At 36.3% G+C, this 21,176-nt stretch overlaps 1 protein-coding gene, 1 long non-coding RNA gene and 1 pseudogene across 3 annotated transcripts; 2 read left to right on the top strand and 1 right to left on the bottom strand.

Annotated features, from left to right (window-relative positions):
- Positions 1-258: 258 nt before the first annotated feature.
- LOC110346958 (uncharacterized) lies at positions 259-2,219 on the bottom strand. The gene is made up of 3 exons (XR_002391253.2): positions 2,074-2,219; positions 1,179-1,362; positions 259-435 (listed from the first exon to the last, which is right to left on the bottom strand). It is a non-coding gene; the product is annotated as an uncharacterized LOC110346958 (long non-coding RNA).
- A 136-nt stretch (positions 2,220-2,355) lies between these two features.
- LOC110346961 (torsin-1A-interacting protein 2 pseudogene) lies at positions 2,356-4,640 on the top strand (annotated as a pseudogene). Its single transcript, XR_015451794.1, has 2 exons — positions 2,356-2,545; positions 3,077-4,640. The product of XR_015451794.1 is annotated as a torsin-1A-interacting protein 2 pseudogene (transcript).
- Positions 4,641-8,204: 3,564 nt separating this feature from the next.
- Positions 8,205-9,404, top strand: LOC147827811 (olfactory receptor 8G3-like). Its single transcript, XM_087212630.1, has one exon. The coding sequence runs from the start codon at positions 8,358-8,360 to the stop codon at positions 9,288-9,290; it is 933 nt and encodes a 310-aa protein (XP_087068756.1). The 5' UTR covers positions 8,205-8,357; the 3' UTR covers positions 9,291-9,404.
- Positions 9,405-21,176: the final 11,772 nt, after the last annotated feature.

Consider the following 21,176-nt stretch of genomic DNA (forward strand, 5'->3'; position numbering starts at 1 on the left):
GGCAAACCCAGGAGCAAGAAGGCTTGGGAAATGAATTAGAAGAAAATATGTCCAATGAACACTTAAGAAGTTTTCTGTTGACATTGAAGGCAGACTATCAGGAATAAATAACAAATTTTCATGTGCTTCCCAATATTTGCATTAAGTCAAGAATAATTGTATTTTGTTCTCTTGGATTTGGCTTTAGTATTTAGTATTGCATCTAAGAAGAATAAAAATTTAGGATGTGATGACAAAAAATATGAAATAAAGAAAATATATAATATATAATATTTTAATAACTAGCAAGAGCTACCAGAGCTTGTATGGTAGATGGGTCAGTCTCTATAATATATCAATTCTGGGCTCATTCCAATGGCCTTGCCTTCATTTTCAGTTCTTCTCCAACTTGAAATGGCTTCTTCACACCATCCTGCCTTTCCACATTTTATACATCTGTCAATGACAAACACAAGTGTTCAATCCTCATGCATTTCTCACCACTCCAGGTTATAACCAGGCACATGTATGGTTCATTGTCGGGAGCAATGTTACATAATTTTAGGGAAAAACCATTGGATTAGGCCTAGTTCTCCTGCCTACAGGCCAGCTATGGCATTTTGAGACAGAATTCCATTTTTGGTCCCAGGTCACAACTGAGACCTCAATGATCTGGTGATGCTGTGTTGCTCCAGGGCAAGATTACACCAGCTGGGAGGAACAAAATCTTCATCTACTCATTTCCTCATTGTTCTTAGATTGTTACACTTTGTTTATTCCATGTACTGAACTCTCTGCAAATCATTTATTATATTTGTTTCTCCTGATGTATTGAATAATAAGGTGGGTGCGGTAAACTGGGGGCTTTTGTCGTTGCTGCCCAGAGCAGCACTGATCAGACCCAATGCTCAGCTTCTTCTCAGTCTCATTTTTCTACCTTTCCTGTATAATAAGTTAATTTGCCGTGTGCTGCTGTGGCTCGCAAGAGACTAGGACTTACTGCAGAGGTTCTAGCAACGTTGTCTTTCCCTGTTCCCTACAGTTCATCACACATATTATTGTACTGAAGACTTCTCTAGTATTGGTTATTATTAACTAATGCTCATTGATAATAAACAACTTTTAAAACACAAATTAAATGTCCACATAAATAAAAATTGAAAGCATTCCAAAGTAAATTTTATAAGAAAATCTCTTACAATTATAGCTTCTTTTTTGGTTTGGTTTGTTGTTGTTGTTTTTTTTTGATACAGGCTCTTGCTCTGCAGTACAGGCTGGTTTTGAATTCACTGTGTAGCCCCCAGGCTGGCCTCCAACTCATGGCAATTCCTCTACCTCAGCATCCCGAGTGCTGGGATTATAGGGATGCAAAAACATGCCTGGCTAAAAATTATTTAAAATTCATCAATATTGAGTAAGAACTTTAAATATAATTTCACTCTCAAATAGTTAAGTATGAAAATACTTTCTATAACATAAATTTTCATTGTTCAACACATTTTTAGTTTTAGAAGGAAAAAAGCCCTCGTCTTCCTCTTCAGTCTTCTTATGCAGATCATGGATCTTTGGGAATATCTAAATTAGCTTCAGGGCAGAGACCACCACACTGGAGAATAAGCTGACTTTGTTCGGAAAACTAAGTTACCCCATTTTGGTGTAAGAATTAGGAGTAGACAATTCCCTAACTCCGTTACTCTACCTTTCGAAATTCCCACTCATAAAATTTCTCCTCCCTCTCCCCACCTGGGCAGGGATGGAGAAGACTGGACGGTTGGAACCATTATCCTCACTTAGCTCTGGGGGCTTCTGGCTTCTGAGAACTAACGAGGGAAATGGAGGTGGGTTCGATATAGTAATATCTGCAAAGGAATGGAAATGAAACCGAAGCTGCAGTCGATCTTAATTCCTACTCCGCCTAACCCGCCGGCACCTCGTGAAAGCCTGCAGAAAGAGTAGCCCTAGTCTTCCCTAAATTCGTGCCCAGGGATGGGCATCGTTTCCCAGTTCTGCCCGGGTCGCCCCAGGAGACCATCTTCCTCCCTCCTTCGAATCCGGCTGAAACTCTTCTGCTGGGTTTGTCTTCCCACCAGAGACCTTTCTTTGGCCATCTGGGATTCAAAGTCGCAGTATACTTCTGGCAGTTCCTCCTAGAACCTCACTTCCTGCTGGCCCTGACATGTGGGAGGAGTTCCGTAGGCGAGCGCGTCACCGCCGCCATCATTTTGAGAAGCCCGGCTAAGCCTTCCCTCCCGCGGGTGTGTGTGTGGGGGGGGCTAGCCATGACGTACATCCCCCCCTTCTGTCCCCTGCCAGCTCCACCCGCAGCTCCTCGTCCGCCATAGTTGTTGGCGTAGCTGTAGTGAATCGTGAAGATGGCTTTGCAGCACCTCTTACTGGTAGTGTCGATGGCTTCTCGGGGATGTTGGGCGGTGCCTGCAATGGTCAGGGAGGCAGCAGAGAGTCACCGCCACCTGCGTCATCGCTGCTGTGCCGCAAACCTGCCCACGGTCTTTCAGAACCAATCCCGCCCCACTCCCACCTCCCAAAGGCACAAACAGAAAACAAGGTATGTAAGACCGAGGGCCTTACCAAACGCTCCGAGGAGCTGACTGCAGCGACTAACACCCGGGAAGGAACCCACCGGACAAGTTGGAAAATAAAACAGACCTTTATTAGTCTGGCCAGACGGCACTCCCAAAGCAAAATAGCTAAGAGAGGCAACTGGCTCAGAGTCTGAGGCTGTTTTTATAGGGGGTTGAGGGGGAGTTTAACATGTAGATTCACGGAAAAAAAAGAACAAAGGTTAGTGGTCGACTGTCACGTACTGACGGTCAGCAGACACACACAGTAATGGTCACGACCATATGGTCACGATCGTCATGTACTGATGGTCAGCAGACTCAGTGATGGATTGTTCTACCGATAGTGGGTCCGGGAATATTCGTTCTCCGGACAAACAAGGGGTTGAATGATTTACTCAGGAACTTTGTTTTGTTACAGATTTTATCTACTATCCCAAGACTAACAAGCACATTTTAACTATTAAATTTTAAACACAACAGAGGCTAGGGGAATAATTGAATTTTGAATCATACAGTCCCACAGGTATGTGACGCATTCCCAGATCCTTCAGCCAACTCAACATCAGCTACTTCTCTGCGATTGGGTCCAGATTGAGGTTCTCCCAAGACAGACTTCATTGGATCCACGTTCAAGAGGACTGCCAGGGTTTCCTGAGCCCCCTACATCGCTGTAAAGTGCCAAGGCCTTAAGACTTGGTTACGTGTATTACAACGGCAAGAGTACCAGCACCAGGAAAGGACTCATTGGACCTCTCAGCTTTTCTATATTACCAAATGTAATAACCTTATCAATAAAGTAGAGTAAGCCAAATTCCTCTGTGTGACACCATCACCAGCTGATAAAGCCCAAGGAAAAAGAATAACTTAGACTAGAGCCCTATCTTTTCTTGAGGAGCTGAGTTTTAGAGGAGCTATTCTGAAATCTGTGCTGCTAGTAAGTAACTGATAACATTATAGACTGGATTGGTCCCAGAGTTCAGAGACTTGTAATTGAATGAAAGATAGACATCGAAATCTTGAAGAATTACACTGAGGTGCAAGCCAAAGTTAACACTCTTCAAATAATGTTTGTTGAACTGAGAAGTTGCTAAACCAAAGCTCTAATAGGACTGGTTATTTGGGCATCTTTCTGTCATTTTTTGTCTCTTGGTGTTACTAAGAATTGTCTTTCTAAGTCCAGATGTTCTCAGACAGTTCACATTGTCCTTATTGTGGACAACAGTGGTTTCGTAGTTTAGAACTAGGCCACTGGTTGTACCAAACTGAACTTGTTGAAAATGAATGTTACCGAGTCTTTTTAGACCATATTAATAGAGCTGATTATTGCCCTGAATGTTATCCTGATAATCCTGCTAATAGAAGCCTTGTTCTTCCTTGGTCTTTCCCACTTGAGTGGGCTCCCCAAAATCTCACCAGGTGGACCTTTGAAAAAGTTTGCCATCCCTTTCTTCTGTGTCCTCCACTGCATAGAAAAAAAGATACATGACTCCCGAGTAGCTGGTTTTAACCCTGCATTATAATCTTGACCAGAACAGACAAAACCTTAAACAAAAAACTTGGCAAAACAAGTAACTTCTATAATGATCAAAATCATGGAAATTCTAGAGAGTTTTGTGCTAGAAGCCTAAGGAAGATGGAAAAATAACTTAATTTCTTTTTTGTTTGTGGTACTGGTTCCCTATACTTGCTCTGGTAGACAAGTGCTTTACCACTGAGCTATGCCCTCAGGCTTTATTTCTAAATCTGATCAGATGATCACTATTTTTGAGAACTCCTTAAATTGTTGAGTCTGCTTCTGTGGTCTACACTTGTTTTGTTCAGCATGAATTTAGTCTGTCTTCCAGAGGGACTGTTCATTTAGAACCAGACAAATCCATAATACCTATAAATGATGTTTTAGAGCTAACTTGTCTCTCCTAAGAAGTTCCAGAGCTTAATTATTGACATATGACAAGATAGTCCTAAAGGGCAGGCCTCATACTGTGTGCCCCATAATTGTATTTCTAACAATAACTTCTGTGGGAAAGTCACTGTAGTTGGTTTCCAGATTATTCCAATAAATTTTAATAAGAAACTTGTTTTAAATCCCCCTTTTTATTAATAAATATATGTGTGTATATGTATATATATAAAATTTATTCATATATAATTGTTTATTCCTCATTGGTTTTGATTTGACTCATCCTTAGAGTGGTTGTCAAAATATTAATAACTGGTCACTATCAGAGAAGTCATATCTGTAAGGCAACACTTAACATAGGTTACACAAAAAGATGTAAAAATGCTACCTGTTTGTACTTACTTGGTTCTACATAACCAAAAACTATCCTGTCTATGTGGTAACTAAACTTAAAGTGTCGGGTCCTAGAAATGAGAAAGCACCTATATATTGAGATTTATGGAAAAAAAATGAATTATCAAGATTCAATATATATTCATGGAAGCATCTTTCTTAAGAAAGTCCTGGCCGGGGATTTGGCTCAGTGGTTTTGCCGCCTGCTGTGCAAGCACAAGGACCCAAGTTCGATCCCCGGTCCAAAAATGAAAAAAAAAAAACTAAGAAAGTCTTGCTAGACAGTGGCCACATTCTGGCCTCTTATTTATGAAACTCCCAAAACCAGTGTTACAGTTAGGTAATTTTGAAAAAGCTGTTTAAAAATCTCTCAGAATCCACTGAACAATTTTTAAATTCCACTTAAGATTAGCTAGGTAATCTGGTACTTGTGTGGCAGCTCAAAGATGTTATCAAAGTTCTTTCTGTCCTCCCCTACTGGGATCCTTATGCTTGCTTTTTGTCCTCATGGTATTTCCTCAATGAGTGCTGTATGGTTTTGTTGCACCTGACATTTCAGCACCAATCAAAGGCTAGACATTGGGAGCAGAGGGCTTTCTCCTTTCAATTCTGGCCTTTATTTGGGATTAAAACTTTTCCCAAAAGTCCCTAGAAGAATTCACATCTCATTAGAAGGTACCATTGCATGAGTGTGGGAAAACCTGGCAAAGTGGAATGGTATTGGCATTCCCCAGGTAAGGCACATTGCCTCTGCTGGTAAAATTAGAATTCTTTCAGGAAGGAAGCAGTAGAGAATGAATGCTATTTCTAATGCAACAAATCATACTTGCCACATGTTGTAAAACCTAAAAGTTATTTTTCTGTATAAAGAATGTACCCCAGAAATTCACCCCTGTTATCTGCCTTATGTCTGTCATGATGGCAGTTCTCTTCTGTTATTGCTGAATAAACTATGGACTGCTAAAAAATAAATAGATAAATAAATAAATAAATGAATTAGCTTCAGTTGGGAGCAAATGAAACTGCTTTTATTTAGTTTCTAAGTTAAAACATTCCAAGAACTACTTAATGTTTCATGGATATATCTAAATATATAATTTGTAGCAGTCGTTGAAAATAAAATTTCAAATCTTACAGACATGAGTTTCTCTGATTTTCTAGTTTTCTCTTTGTATGAGAAATAACTTTAGATAATCCCTTAATGCATGTTTAAAATTGTTTGTGAAATTTTGAATTCTAAAATGTCTGGCCATGAATCTCACTAGAGCTCTAACAACATCTTTCATATCCTTGTTTTACTTTATAATTCAACAAGAACAGTGACAGCCATGTGACTTATTGAACACTTGAAAATGTGGTACAGAGGGGAGGGAGAGAAATTCTAATTGTTTCTTTCCCCCAGAGTTGATACTTGTGGGACAAGATTCTAGTGGGAGGGCATTATTGTTTGTTCCTATTCAGATTCTTATTGTTTGTACCTACATATAAAATCCACCTATTAATCAGCCTTTACAAAGGGTCACAAGGTTTTGAGCTTCACCTTTGTCAGTGAGCAGGATTAGAGACTCAAAGATACTGTTGCACTGTCACTTCCTCATGTCTTAGAGTCACTTTTCCTTCCACAGCAATGAAAAAGAAAAGTATGCAAACTTGAACTCTGGGAAGAAGGAAGGGTATGTCTGAATCTCAACCTTTTACTTAAAAACCTTACAATTTTCTGTGCAGTCTCTTGTCAGTGCTAGGAAAGATGCACCTGGCTATAAACCTGTCTTGAATGGTCCTCATTCTAAGAACCATGCTCCTTGATGAGCACAGGTTTCCTTATGTCAAACATTTCTTTCTTTACTCATCAGAGCTTAGGCAGTGTGAGTCTTTGTCCAGGAACTTTGAATCTGTGTTAACTTATTTCTTAGCTTCATATTTTCACTGAAACTTCTATGGAAAATACTGAGCCAAGCTATATTGAGTTTGCAATTTAGTCTAGAAGAAACACTGGTAATGGATGACTCAATAATTAATAAAGAGTTAAGCTCATTCCATGTGTGAACATAAGAAATATGTTCATGGGCAGATTGAAAATGATCTTATTCACAGGGATTTCACTATGAAAGATCTTAACAAAAGGGTTAACTGGAATTTCCTATAATAAAGTGGTGGAAGAAGAAACAATTGAAGGTGTTATGTGAGTTAAAATGTAGGACCTAAAAAACATCATTTTGTGTAATATCATATCACCAGAAGGGAATCCAGGAAGTCTTCCAGAAGAACAGATGGCCTGAACTTGCCCCATGGAGGAGGTTATAGAATCTCTGACTTCATCTCAGAAAAAAATTTCAGGACAGGTCAATAAGAGGAATAAAGAGATTTATTATGTAGAGTTAAAGAAGTACACACTCAGAGAAAATAGAGCCTAAGTGCCCAACAGAGAGGCACATTCTGGTATGGGGTGAGGGTATTTATGTGTTTTGGGTCATGTCCTCAAGCCAGTGACCTAAGATGTGCATTCTTACTGTTTGTCAGTCACCACTTAGTGGACTAAGCTAGATGCAGACCCTTTTCATGTGTTTGAAATTTAGGTATATGCTGCCCAAATAATAGTGCTGCTTCTCTGGCCTGGAAGCCTGTGGAATTTATGAATCTATGGTAACAAAAGAAAAGCATGGGCACAGTTTAGAGGAGAAAAGAAAGGGGCTGAATTACATCTTTAAAATTCTTAGGAAGCTTTTTCTTTCTCCCTTTTCCCTCCTCCCTCTCTCTCTCTCTCTCTCTCTCTCTCTCTCTCTCTCTCTCTCTCTCTCTCTCTCTCTCTCTCTCTCTCCCCTCTCTCTCTCTCTCTCTCTCTCTCTCTCTCTCTCTCTCTCTCTCTCTCTCTCTCCCCTCTCTTTCTTTTCTTTTTTGAGTCAGTTTCCAGTAAGGCTAAACAGACCATTGTAATCTTGGGCAGCTATGCTTGTGTCTAAAGGGTACAGTTTTCTTAAAAGTACAATTTTAAAATTTTAAAATTGTTCTTGTCTTCTTTTTAATCTATTTTTATTTTTTTTCTTATTAGTTCTTATTTCATCTCATTAGTCCATTCTATTTGTTTTTAGTTCATTTATTTGTGTTATATAAATATTCCTTTGGAATTTTTTAAGATCATGGAAAATATTTAAAATTTAAGAAATTAATTGTGAATCTCTTCAATATAATATGCATAAATAAGAAAATGGCAAAAAGCACTATTCAAGGTGAAAAAAAAAACTCCTCCTTTATGGAAATGAAAATATGGACAAATGAAGGATATTTCAGAAAGAAGCTCCACATACTAAAATGCATACAACACTGTTATTATTGAGATCATGAAGTTTTTGTCATTTCATTTAGATTTCATATGTTAAATAATCATATAGAGATCAGAGGAATACTTAACTGGAAATACGGCGAAATCTTATGTAAATGGAAAAGGATAATGTAGTACCTTCAACAAAAAAGTCTTTCTCCCCTTCAGAAACTGCACAGAGGACATGGAAGGAAACCATTCCACAGTCACTGAATTCATCCTGGCTGGGATCACAGAGCAGCCAGAGCTCCAGCTGCCCCTCTTCTTCCTCTTCCTGGGAATCTATGTACTCACAGTTGTGGGGAATCTGGGCATGATCACCCTGATCGGGCTCAGTTCTCACCTGCACACACCAATGTATTATTTCCTTGGCAATTTGTCCTTCATTGACCTTTGCCATTCCACTGTCATTACCCCCAAAATGCTGGTGAACTTTGTGATGGAGAAGAACATCATCTTCTACCCTGAATGCATGACTCAACTCTACTTCTTCTCTGTGTTTGCTATTGCAGAATGCCACATGCTGGCTGCAATGGCTTATGACCGCTATGTTGCCATCTGTAGCCCCTTGCTTTATAACATCATCATGTCTTACCGCCTATGCATCTGCCTCACAGCAGGGGTTTATATTTTCGGTATCATTGGGTCTACAATTCACACAGGCTTTATTTTGAAACTCATTTTGTGTAAGACCAATGTAATTAACCATTATTTCTGTGATCTTTTTCCACTCTTGGAGCTATCCTGCTCCAGTGTCTATATCAATGAATTACTGATTTTGTTCTTAAGTGCATTTAACATCCTGATTCCCACCTTAACCATCCTTGTGTCCTACATTTTCATCATAGTCAGCATCTTCCACATTCGCTCCACTGAGGGAAGGTCCAAAGCCTTCAGCACTTGCAGCTCCCACATCTCAGCAGTTGCTATGTTCTTTGGTTCTGCTGCATTCATGTACCTGCAACCCTCATCTGTTAGCTCTATGGACCAAGGAAAAGTGTCCTCTGTGTTTTATACTACTGTTGTGCCTATGCTGAACCCTCTTATCTATAGCCTAAGGAATAAGGATGTCAAATCTGCCCTGGTGAAAATCCTGGACAAGATACCATATTCATGAATAGAATTAATGTTACACTGTCATATTAGAAACATGACACTGTTTTTCTAGGTATGTAATTCATTAGGTCTATTTTTAAGCTTTTAAAATATTAGCCATGCTTGCCTATTAGCACGTCACCAAATTTCCCTTCAGTTTACTTTCTTTGAATCTGTATTGCAATCATTCTATCAAGGGGAAAATGAAGAATAAAATGAAAGATTCCAGAGTGTTAAAGAACTGATTTTATTTTTCAATAGTGGCAAAATAAGAATAAGAATAAATGGCAATGATAGAGGTATCATATGTTATTGAGATTTCATGAAATATCAAAAACTTTGCGTAGAACTTTCAGTGAACCACTCTAATACTTATGCTATCCCCCAGGGGTACAATTCCTTAAAAGATGAGATAATTGAAGCTTATTTGAGTGTATCTTCAGGGTCTTGAACATAAGAAGAGATTGAATCTACAAAGTTTGTCTTCACGATTTGTGGCATAACTCAAAGAGATTCTTGGCCCAGATAATTTAGAACAGTTCTAAGGTCTCTTGAGAATTTCCTTCCATACATTGAACAACTGCAGTTTCCTACATGATTGTGTTGCTGTCTTCTGGATAGATTTCACATTTTCATTGTTACTTCACATAATGCCATGAAAATGGCCAAAATCCACACTTACCAAAAATAAGGCAAAACTGGTATATTGCAGTTGCCAGCTGTATCACTCTGCCCTACAATGTCTTCTTGTTCCATCAGGCCTGCTTTCTTCTTCTGTTAGGATTGCTAAATATCGGTGTGGTCTGGTTTATGTACCAGCTCACTTAGGTTGCATGTTAGAATTCATTTCTGCTGATTTGATATAATCAACCATTTTGTTCTGTGATCTCTCTCCATTCCTCAAGCTCTCTTGCTCTTGTACCTATGGCAGTTGCTAATTCTATGTAGGTTATGACTTCTTGCTATAGAAAATTCTTAGCCTATAAATCTCAGAAGCAAGCCACTATTAGTGTATGTCTTACACTCAGTGCTAAATTAAATGATTTATCTAAAGCAATGGTTTTTGCACTATGACTAGTATATCCCAGGACTATGAGTGAAAAGGGTGCTAAAATAAATTTTAGAAAATGCACTCCTTAAAGCTATAGGAACAAACTTACTTTCACAGTAGACTCATCTTTGAAACTTCACCTAAATTAATTATGAGGAAATGACTGTTCCTTTTGTCGTTTGGCTGCTCATGATAAATATGTGAAACTTGAATATTTATTCTTTGCATTTCCCTTACTTCAATTGCCTATAAACTCCAATAAGACAAGAGATACACATTCAAATATTTATTGATTTTTATAGCAGATTCTTCTGGTTTCCCTTGTTATGCACTTTCAGTCTACCTTCCATTCAAAAGCTATGAGTCAAACTATTAGTCCTGTGTACACTGGATTTCACTTCAAATTTATGACATGAGCCTTTCACTTTTGTTCAAGAAACTTTTCTACAATGCGAGATACCCACTTGGCCTTTGTACAGTTCAGTCCATGGAGTTCCTGCCTTTGTGCTTAGCCTTAGTCAGCAGAACCAAAGACAATATGAACTCTTCAATTTCCTGTCCTTTAGGGGAGTTATCTAGGGAATCATGCATCCTCTCTCAGGAGATTTGGGCAAAATTGGCTTCCTGTTTCCCATAGTAGCACCTCCATACCACTCTCCTATGTTACCTTTTTCTTCTCCCCAAATCTATAAAACATATTTAAAATAAAAATATTAAAGCCTTACATCATACAATAAAGCAATTTCTATGTAAATTCAGTTCCATATTTTGCAATTATTCTCTCAAAATAGTGTTTATGGCAATGTTTTCCTTAAGAACTTTAAATGTAATTTTTATTTCTAAACAAATAACCTAATCTTTTTAATAGAACCTAAATAATTTTTATAACTTACACATTTGCTTCTTTCCTCAACATTTCTCTTTTATTTCTAGAAGAAAAGGAAGTCATCATCTCTCTTATTGGTGCTTTAAGGACTATTGGCAATGTCTACCACAAGCTTTCTTCTAGTAGCCAAATTAAACTATTCCAAATCTCTCTCTCTCTCTCTCTCTCTCTCTCTCTCTCTCTCTCTCTCTCTCTCTCTTCTCTCTTTTTTTCAAGCTTTGGGTCTAACCTACAATTTCACATATGCTGGACAAGGACTCTCAGCTCTACCCTCAAACCTTCCATTCCTGTTTTATGATAAATCTTGATATTTAATACAGTTGGTGGCAGTTGATGAAAATTAAAATTTTTAAATCTTGCAGAGGAGATCAGTTCCTAGGGCTGTGATAACAAACTTCTACATGTTGACTGGCTTCAAACAACCAAACTTTATTATATTTGTAGTGTTCAAGGCTAGAAATCTGAAATCAAAGTGTCAGTGAAGGTTTTGAAGAATCTCTTCTATGTTTCTCTCTCAGCTTCTGGTGATTGTAAGTAATTCACCTAAGTTTTATTTTTTAGTAATAATACAGAAAACAAAACTAATGATGTAGTAAAAATTGTTGAGATGTTTTGAAATATCAAGCATACTGCGGGGCCCTGAACAGAATCCTGATCTCCTGCTGGGCACTATGATGCAAGGTGAGAAGAAAGACTTATAGACAGAATCAAAGTGAAATGGAGAACTGGGATGGTCAAAGCTAAGCAGGCACAGATCCTGAGCAACCTACACCACTGATATTTATTGGTGACACAATCATCGGTAAATTGGGGTGAAGAGATTATGTGTAGTTGCTAGAGATAAACTGCTGATAAGGCTTGTAAAAGAAGGGACAAAGGACTCTCCTGTTAGGACTAGAACAGACCAGATATAAGTTGTGGTTAATGATTAACCTTTCTTTAAAGTTAAGAAGGTTTAATTTCTGGGAACAGATTTTGGATGAGATTCTTTTTGACATCGGCTGCTATGTTATCTCATATTGAGGCCCACAAGTCCAGGGGCCATTTCTCTGGTCTCTGCTGTGGCGGGGACATTGTGCAAACATGCACACCTTCTGCAGTGCTCTAATGAGACACATGGGCTTTAGTCAGACTCACTTTTTAAACCATGCCAATTGTGGAGTTAACTCTTTACATCCTGGACTGCCTGTAGCCTGCTTTGGGCATAATCAACAGTGTGGTTTCCTGCACAAGCACATGACTTTAAATGCATCATTTTATGGAATATTTGTATTATTACATTATGCAGTGATTATATTTATTATTATGAATTAATGTAATGTTCATCATAGATATAATAATTTGTATAATATTGTACAATAATTATTCACTTTAAAAAATCAAAACTTAGAGAGATTTTATGACCTGTGCAACATTTCAAAGATAATAAATGATCAAGACTTACAATCAGGAATTTTGGCTCAAGTAGCCATAATTTTATTCACAGTGTTACTTTGACCCCATGAAATTGTGGGTAGATTTTAGGACTCTCAGAGCACAATTTTTTCCCTATAGAACTGTGTTGCTATGTTCTAAATAACTTTTATGCTAGTTTCAGTTTTATTTTTACATGTAATCAAAGTAATCAAAATTCTTTCATATCTGTTCTGAGCAAAGCCAAACTGTGCAGAACAAGGGCCTTTTTCATTACATAGACTCAAATTATAATAAATAATTGCAACCATTTGGTAAAAGCCTCTGACATGAGGTTGTGTTATTCCATAATTACTCTGAGGAAATATCAGAAACAAATTTTCTGACCATATAATGACCTTCCTGGAGTGCAAATTTTAAGCAGTTGCTTTTTCATATCAATTTTATCTTTTATCTCAATTTTACATTCAAGATAAATTTTCTCATCATTTATTTCTTGTCTGCCTCTGGGCATCTGAGATGCTATGAAATGTTAAGCTGTACAACATAATGTTTTGAGGTAAATACCAACAGTGAGATGATTATAATCAAGCAGATTAACATGTTAATCATGTCACATCATTTATTTAGGACAGGTGAACTCACTTAAAATATACTCTGTTAACAAGTGTCTAGAATACTATAGTATCAACTGCAGTCATCATGTGCTATCTCCCTACTTATTTAACTGTCCAGACACATACCTATTATGGAATATGATATAAAGGAAATAATACTGAAAATGTTACTATATGATTTGAACCTAATGGGCATTATGCAAAGTGAAATCATCAAAAAAACTGAAGGAAAAACAGTAAGAAATATCCCTTGCAAGTGAAAACTGTGACTCTAAAAGATACCCTAAATATTTGTGTAGTGTCTCTTCCAAATTCAAATAACTTGCATTTTATTGTCAGATTATTTCTCACTGGGTACATTTGTTATTATATACTTGATATAAAACTTGTGTGCTCTCTTTTATCATTCCTGTTTTATAAGTAAATCATAATATTTCTCCCAGTTATTGGAAGTGAATAAAAACTAAAACTTTCAAATCCTGCATAGTGAAAACATCTCAGTGAATGTTGTGGCTCAAAACAACTCCCTTTTATTATCATATACTTTGGCAGTTTGTAACTCCAAATGCAGCCTCAATAGCTTAAAATCAAGTTGACAGAGTTTGTTCCTTTGGAGCCCATATGGAAATGTGCCTGTCCTTCCCCTTGTCAGCTTCTAAAAGCTGTTGAAAATCCTCTGACCTCCATCTTTATATCTCCCATTAACTTTGTCTATCCTTTGTCCCTTTCATATGAACTCCTGTGAGTACATGAGGCCCACCCAGATAACAAACTTATCTATCTCAAGATTTTAAATTAGTCACACTCCAAAGCCCACTTTACTATTTTGTAACATGTTCACACATTGAGATTGATTCCTAAACATTTCTGGATGACATTATTTAGTTTCCCACTGACCATGTTCTGAGTCCCAAAGGTTACTTGTAATCCAAAATGTAAAACACATTCATCCTTTGGAATGATCCTCAAAAGTTTTATCCTGTTGCAATACAAAGTCCCAAATCTCATCTAAACTTCATCAGATCAAAAATCCCAGATATCATCATTTAAATTATTTTAATACAATGGATAAAAATTTGAATATGATCCATCCTAAGGCAAAATAAAAATTTCTTCTCAATCTATGAACCTGGGAAACAGAAAATAAATCATCCATACCCATAATACAAGGAGAGAGGGCTAATAGACATTCATGTTCAACTGAGCTGCAGCTCTTTTCATTTCTTCAGCAGTCACATGTAGGAATCAGTCATATTCTACACCCATGAAAAAATATAAATATATATAGTGTTCATGAGAGTCAAGAAATGGAAAGAGAATAGTCCATCATCTGATGCAAGGAAAAAGAAAATGCAGTGTGTGTACCCAGTGGAGTACTATTCAACCTTTAAAAACATACTTCCATTTGTGACAACATGGATTGTCCTGGAAGATAGTATTATATTGGGTAAAATCAGCCAGACACAGAAAGGCAAGTACTTCACTTACATGACAAATGATCTCACTTACATGAGTTGGGTCACATTGCAGTTTTGTTTATACCTTTCTGAAGAACCTCTATACTGTTTTGCAGGTTGGCTGTATTAACTTACATTCCCACAAGCAGCATGCAAGTGTTCCTTTCTCCCACATCATCACCAACACTTGTTCTTTTTATTACAGCCATTCCTACAAGTATGAAGTGATATATAATTGTTGAGTTAATTTGCAATTCTATGCTGATTATTGATTTTGAACATTTGTATGTTTTGTTTTGATAAATGTCTATTTGGATTCATTCCTTTTTAAATCACATTGTTTCTTTTCTATTTTAATAATTTGAGTTCCTTATATGGTTATGACTTGTGTGTTTTCCAAATATAATTTTATTAAGGAAAACTATTGCAACTGTTCCCTCCAAATGTTATAACATTTTAATATTTTGGAAAAAATTGTAAATATAAATTTTATTTCTAAGGTAATTTATACATAGAACCATGATGATCTGTAAAATGTGTATGTTTCCATTGGTCTTCAACATTTTTTTTAGAAGTATTAAAAGTCATCATCTCTCCTTGTTTACTTCCTTAGGAAATCCTTATATGTTTATGGCAATATCTATACATTCATTCAGCCTCCAGCTTAAAACTTTCCAACCTATACCATTACATGATATTATCATGGCATTTAGTATAAGTATATATCAATTGAAATAAACATGTCCAAACCTTAAGTAATGCATCTGTTTCCTAGAGGAAGTATAAAAAATTACCATAGCAGGGGTGACATTAAAAAAACTCAAATCTCTTATTTCATAGTTCTGAAAACTATTACTTGGAAATCAAGGTGTCAGCAAGGTTAGTTCCTTCTTGGGATTTTTTTCTAGTTCCTTGAAGAATGTCATTTATATTTTGGTAGCATGTAACAACTGCATTAAATCTATAGATTGCTTTGAATAATATGGACATTTTATTTTATTTTATTTTATTTTGGTACTAGGGATCAAACTCAGGACCTTGTGCTTGCAAGGCAGGCACCGGAACCACTGAGTTAAATCCCTGGCCCAGAAATATCATTCTTTTTTTTTTTTGGTACCAGGGATCGAACGCAGGACCTTGCACTTTCAAGGCAGGCGCTGGAACCATTGAGCTAAATCCCCAGCTCTTAATATGGACGTTTTAATAATACTGATTATTCCAATCTATAAGCATCAGATGCCTTTCCACATTCTGTGGCCTTTTAAATTTGTTTCATTCTTTAAATCATTTCCATTGTAAGGATCTTTCATCACTTTGGTTAAATTTATTCCGAGATATTTTTGTACACAGTGCAAATATTATTGTTTTCTTGATTTTTATTTCAGAATATGTGCTATTGGGTATAGCAATACTACTCATCTTGGTATGTTGATCTTGTACCTCAAAATTCTGTAGAATTCATTTATTAGTTTTAATAGTGTTTTAGTGCATAACTTGGAGTTTTCTGTATATAAGATCATGCCATCTGATAACAGTGATAACTGACTTTTCTTTCAATGTATATAATTTTATTTCTTAATTTTCCTTTGATAGCTCTGGCTGGAACTTCCAGGACTATATTTATTAAAGTGGTGAACATAAGCACTCTTGATCCAAATCTTAGAGAGAAAGATTTTAGCTTTTCCCCATTCAGTTTAATGTTGACTATTGGTGTACATTGCATGACATTTATTTTGTTGAGGCATGTTCTTCCTATTCCTAAATTGTTCAGCATTTTTATTTAGAAGAAATGAAATTATGTTGAATTTTATCAAATATCTTTTCTGAATCTATTGAGAAGATCATATATATTTGCCCTTGACTCTGTTGAAGTGGTATTGTCACATCTGTCTATTTGCTTGTATTAAACCATCCTTGCATCCCAAGGATGAATTCCACTTGGTCATAGTGAGTGATCTTTTTGATGTGCTATTCAATTCCGTTTGCTAGAATTTCATTAAAGATCTTTGCATGTGTATTGAAATTCTGAATTTTTAGTTACATGAATCACTCTGGAGCCCTGACAATAGCTGACGCATCCTAGTTTCTAACTCATAGTCTACAAAACAAATCATAGCTATGTGAAATATTAAGTATTAGGAAACAAATAGAGATAAAGAAAAACTCTGTTTAATTTCCCAAGAGTTGATACTTGGGAAACATGACTCTGGCAGGAAGTCATTAACATTGTTGTACTCACAATCAATCCTTACTGTTTATTACTGAAGTACATCTGAATTTTTGTGAAGTAAATGTAACATCATACCCAGCCAAAGTACTAGAGGGCTAGTAGTTCTGGAGCATTGGCTTCATTAACTATCAAACAAGTGACTCAAAATGATTCTAAAGAAATCTTTTAAGCTATGATCTCATCATCCCCAAAGAACAATGAAAGGTTAGTACTCAGTATTCTCTTCCAGCATTCTCATGGCCTTTATTCCTCCAGTGTAAAGGGACTCCACCTGATTCTGAACAAGAATCAAGAGATACAAGGAAAGAAGACAGGAGAGGTCTATATACTAATCCTGGACTTTTAAAACCTTAGAATCCTCTATCTGAGCTTCCCTGCCAGTGCACAGTGATGCATATGGTTACTTACACATCTCTACCTGTCCTGATTCCAATAGCCACACTACCTAGTGACAACATGTTTCCTTACATTTAGCATGTCCTTGAACATTGAACATGGCACACACTACTCTCTTTCTCATTTAAACTCAAATAGAGAGATATCATTGCTTTTGTAGATTGAGTAGATACTAACTTATCTCTAAACTACTTGCAGAAATACCATTTAACCCATCTATTAGGACTCCTGAGAGTAGAAAATTAAATAAGTACTAAACATAAACTTGAGGAATGAATTCATGGGTACATAGGAAGTGGTTTTGTTAAACATTTTATAGCTGCTCTTTAACTGTTAAGTTGTATTTAACAGGAGCAAAAGGGTGGAGAATTTTAAAAAGCTTAAAGAAGACACAAAACTGAGAGCCTTCTGAATGTCTTTTTGTGGATTATCCAAAACATGAGATATTTGTTAAAACATCAAATATACTAATAAAAGTTTGTTGTTAGATAAAAAACTCTTTAAAAAACAGAAAGATTGGTTTGAACTTTACCTGGAGATCATATAAAGGTAATAATTTTTAGGTTGAAATTCAGTAAAAATATCCTGAATCTATATATGTTAATAGGTATTAATGTAGAAAGAAGCTACAAGAAATAGATAGTGAGAAAAATCAACTATCATTGCTATTTTTGGAAATAAAAATTGTTGGGCAAATGAAAGATATTTCAGAGAGAAACACAATGGATTGCAACAAAAAAACTGTAATGTTTACTAAGTGCTTACAAAGATCAAGAAAGTGGTAAGCACTATCATTCTATTTAATTTTCATGACAGAAAGATATTTCCATCTTTATTTATCAGAAACTTGTAATGTGAAAGTAATTTTCCTATAGTGACATAGCAAGTGTGAGTTAGAGCTGAGATCTGAACATAAGATTATCTAAACTAATATAATTTCATGTTAAATTAAGAGATGTTAAAGATGATTTAATCCCACCCCACCCCCAACCTGTACTATGTCCTTGAACAGCATCTTCTAGTGATTGCACACTGGTTGGGCTCTAACATATCTATTTGTAAGTAGGTAACACATATTAAGGTAACTGCTTCAATTCCTGGTAGTACCTGTTGGTTAGATCTTTGTTGTGAATTAAAGTATGCATTCATATGCTTTTAACAGTGTGTATTACATCAGTCTTTTAGACAAAGAAAAAGAAAGAAGAAAACAAAAGACATCATATTACAGTGACACATGCATACTAATGTTTATAACAGCACAATTCATAATAGCTAAATCTTGCAAGTGGCCTGTATGTCCATCAACAAATGAATGGGTAAAGAAAATGTGGTACTTACATACAATGGTGTATTACTATGCCATAAAGAAAGATAAAACCTTGAGTCATTTGTAGTAAAATGGATGCACCTTGATACCATAATGTTAAGTGAAATAAATCAGACACATGAGTTTAAATATTGCATAGTTTCTTTTATATGAGATAACCAAAGTATAAATAAAGAGCAAAATATATGATAGTATCAAATAGGGAGATAGATCTTTCTCAAGTGGGCAGGAGATCAAGAGATGGAAGGAGGGGAAAAAAGGAGGAGGGAAAGGGGATGAGAAAAGGAATTAAGATGTATTAGGTACAGGTACCAACTCCACACGAGGAATATAAATGCTATATACTGCAAACATGCACTAATACAATATAAAAATAAAAATAAGCTAAACATTGACAATAGTTATAGTGCATCAAATGGATCATTGCTTTGTTAGCTAAATAAACTTCAGTTCTTTCAACCAAATTCAAATGATGAGGTTTCCTGAACATTTTTTCTGAAACTTTTAAAGTTTTTCTATAGCTCATATAAATTATTTTACTACAAACTAAACACACTAGTCCAACTATTTCAACTGCTAAAGTTATGCATTTCTTTTCTCTAAGTCATTTTTCACACGCGATGACTAAAGATAATATACACTGTTTTCTAAAAAGCCATATCATGCTCTTGACTAGAATTGAAACAGACTAAAATTTCTAATTATATCTTATATGACTCCACTAATCTAAATATTATTATCATATCATTAACTTTAATAGCAAAATATATACAGTATAAATTATTAAAGACAAAAGACATTGATCAGCATAGAAGATACTTAGGATTTATTTCGTGAAACTGTTTCATGTTTTGGCAATTTACGTAGCTCTGTCTTTTACCACTTAAGCCATGAAATTCAATTAGCACTGCTCCCCTGGTCATAGTGGTGAAGTCCATGAGCTAAATATAAGGCATTGTGTTACTTCCTATGATTATTAGAAACAAGGGAAGACAGTTTCTTGGTATTGGAAAAATCATTGATAAGATACATGAGAACCACATGTGATTTAATTTATGATTTTAAAATCTCCACCCTAACTGACAGTACGATGTAACTTATCAGAACATGGCTTCCTCCTCTAAAACCTGCTAATCACAACATGGCTGTGATCCAGTGACATCAGTTAGGAGCTTGTAAGAAATGGAGATTCTTAAAACCTACTCAAACTCAGTAGTTCAGAATATTTATTTTCAGAAAGTCCATGGGTGATCTGTATGCACAAGTCTTTATTTTTAATTAATAAGTTTAGGATTCACAGGAATTCACTTGAAGAAAAAGGAGACAATTAGAAAAACTTAAGTGGTGATGATCCCCCCCTCCACAAGAGCCTTATCCCCAAGAAATGAAAATGCCTGTAGAGTATTTGTCTCTGTGATATTTGGTGCCTGGCTTATTTAAACCCAGGACAAACCTTCAGAGCACAGCAAACAGAACTGTTCCAGGGAGTGTGAAAGATGGTAATGTTTACCACCTTGAAGCTGGAAATGCACAAATTGAAAGTTACAGTTGGAGATGCTGACCTGTGAGGCAAACAAGGCTAAACACACTAAGCCTCAGGCTCAGGCTCCACACACACTGCTCCAAAGATGCAGAAGCCTGGGTCCCTGTGACTCTCCTCACCAGCATTCATGCCATTTTCCTCCACATCAAAGAGGGTGAGTTGCAAATAAAATTTGACATCAAGGCTTCAGAAAGATCAAGGTGAGTTCCTTCACCCTGTGCTTATGATTTGAAACTATTAATTAGGTCCAGAAATAACCATTGTGAAAACTCAGGCAAATATTCCTGTATTTATTTATTTATTTCTAAATTACTTTTTAAACTTCCTATGATGTGCCAGATGTGCATTTGTCACTGATGATAGAGAGGAGAATATCTCCTGGTTGCCATCAGGCTTATAGCATAGATCACAGGTGTTATATGGCTGTAGACTCAGCTCTTGGGAGGCTGGGACAGGAGGACCCCTTGAGCCCAGGAGTTTGATGTAAACTGAGATATCATAGGAAGAGCCTCTTGGGGGGAAAATGCTGTTCAGAAAGTAAAACCATCTGAGCATGTTGTAGAAAGGTCCAATCAAGGATAAGAAATTGGAGAATATTTCCATGATGAATAGAATTTTAGAGGAAATATAAAAGTAAATATTTACCAGACAATAGAGAAAGTGGCTGCTAGAATCATTTCAGGTAAAAGGAAGGTAGTAAAAATGTGAACAACTGAGTAACTGTGACATACTCTAGGAAATGAAAGAAGCCAAAGTGTCATTGCAAAGAAAGAGTATGACATCATGAGATAAGAAGGGTGGAGGAGAAGCAACTGTGGATGTTTGTATTATCATAAGATAATTTAAGGAATTTTTTTTTCCTGTTTGTAAGTGGACTGTCATTAAGTTTATTTTGCAATATCGCCATGAGCCTCTCCATACCTTTTATTTTGTCAGTGTTCTTTAACTCAAAATGCAATATACTAGGTTCATCAGGGGACTTGCTAAC

The sequence above is a fragment of the Heterocephalus glaber genome, unplaced genomic scaffold (assembly GCF_053883595.1).
Source record: "Heterocephalus glaber isolate CG9 unplaced genomic scaffold, H.glaber_assembly_v1.0 deba00001431, whole genome shotgun sequence".
Taxonomy (NCBI): Eukaryota; Metazoa; Chordata; class Mammalia; order Rodentia; family Bathyergidae; genus Heterocephalus; species Heterocephalus glaber.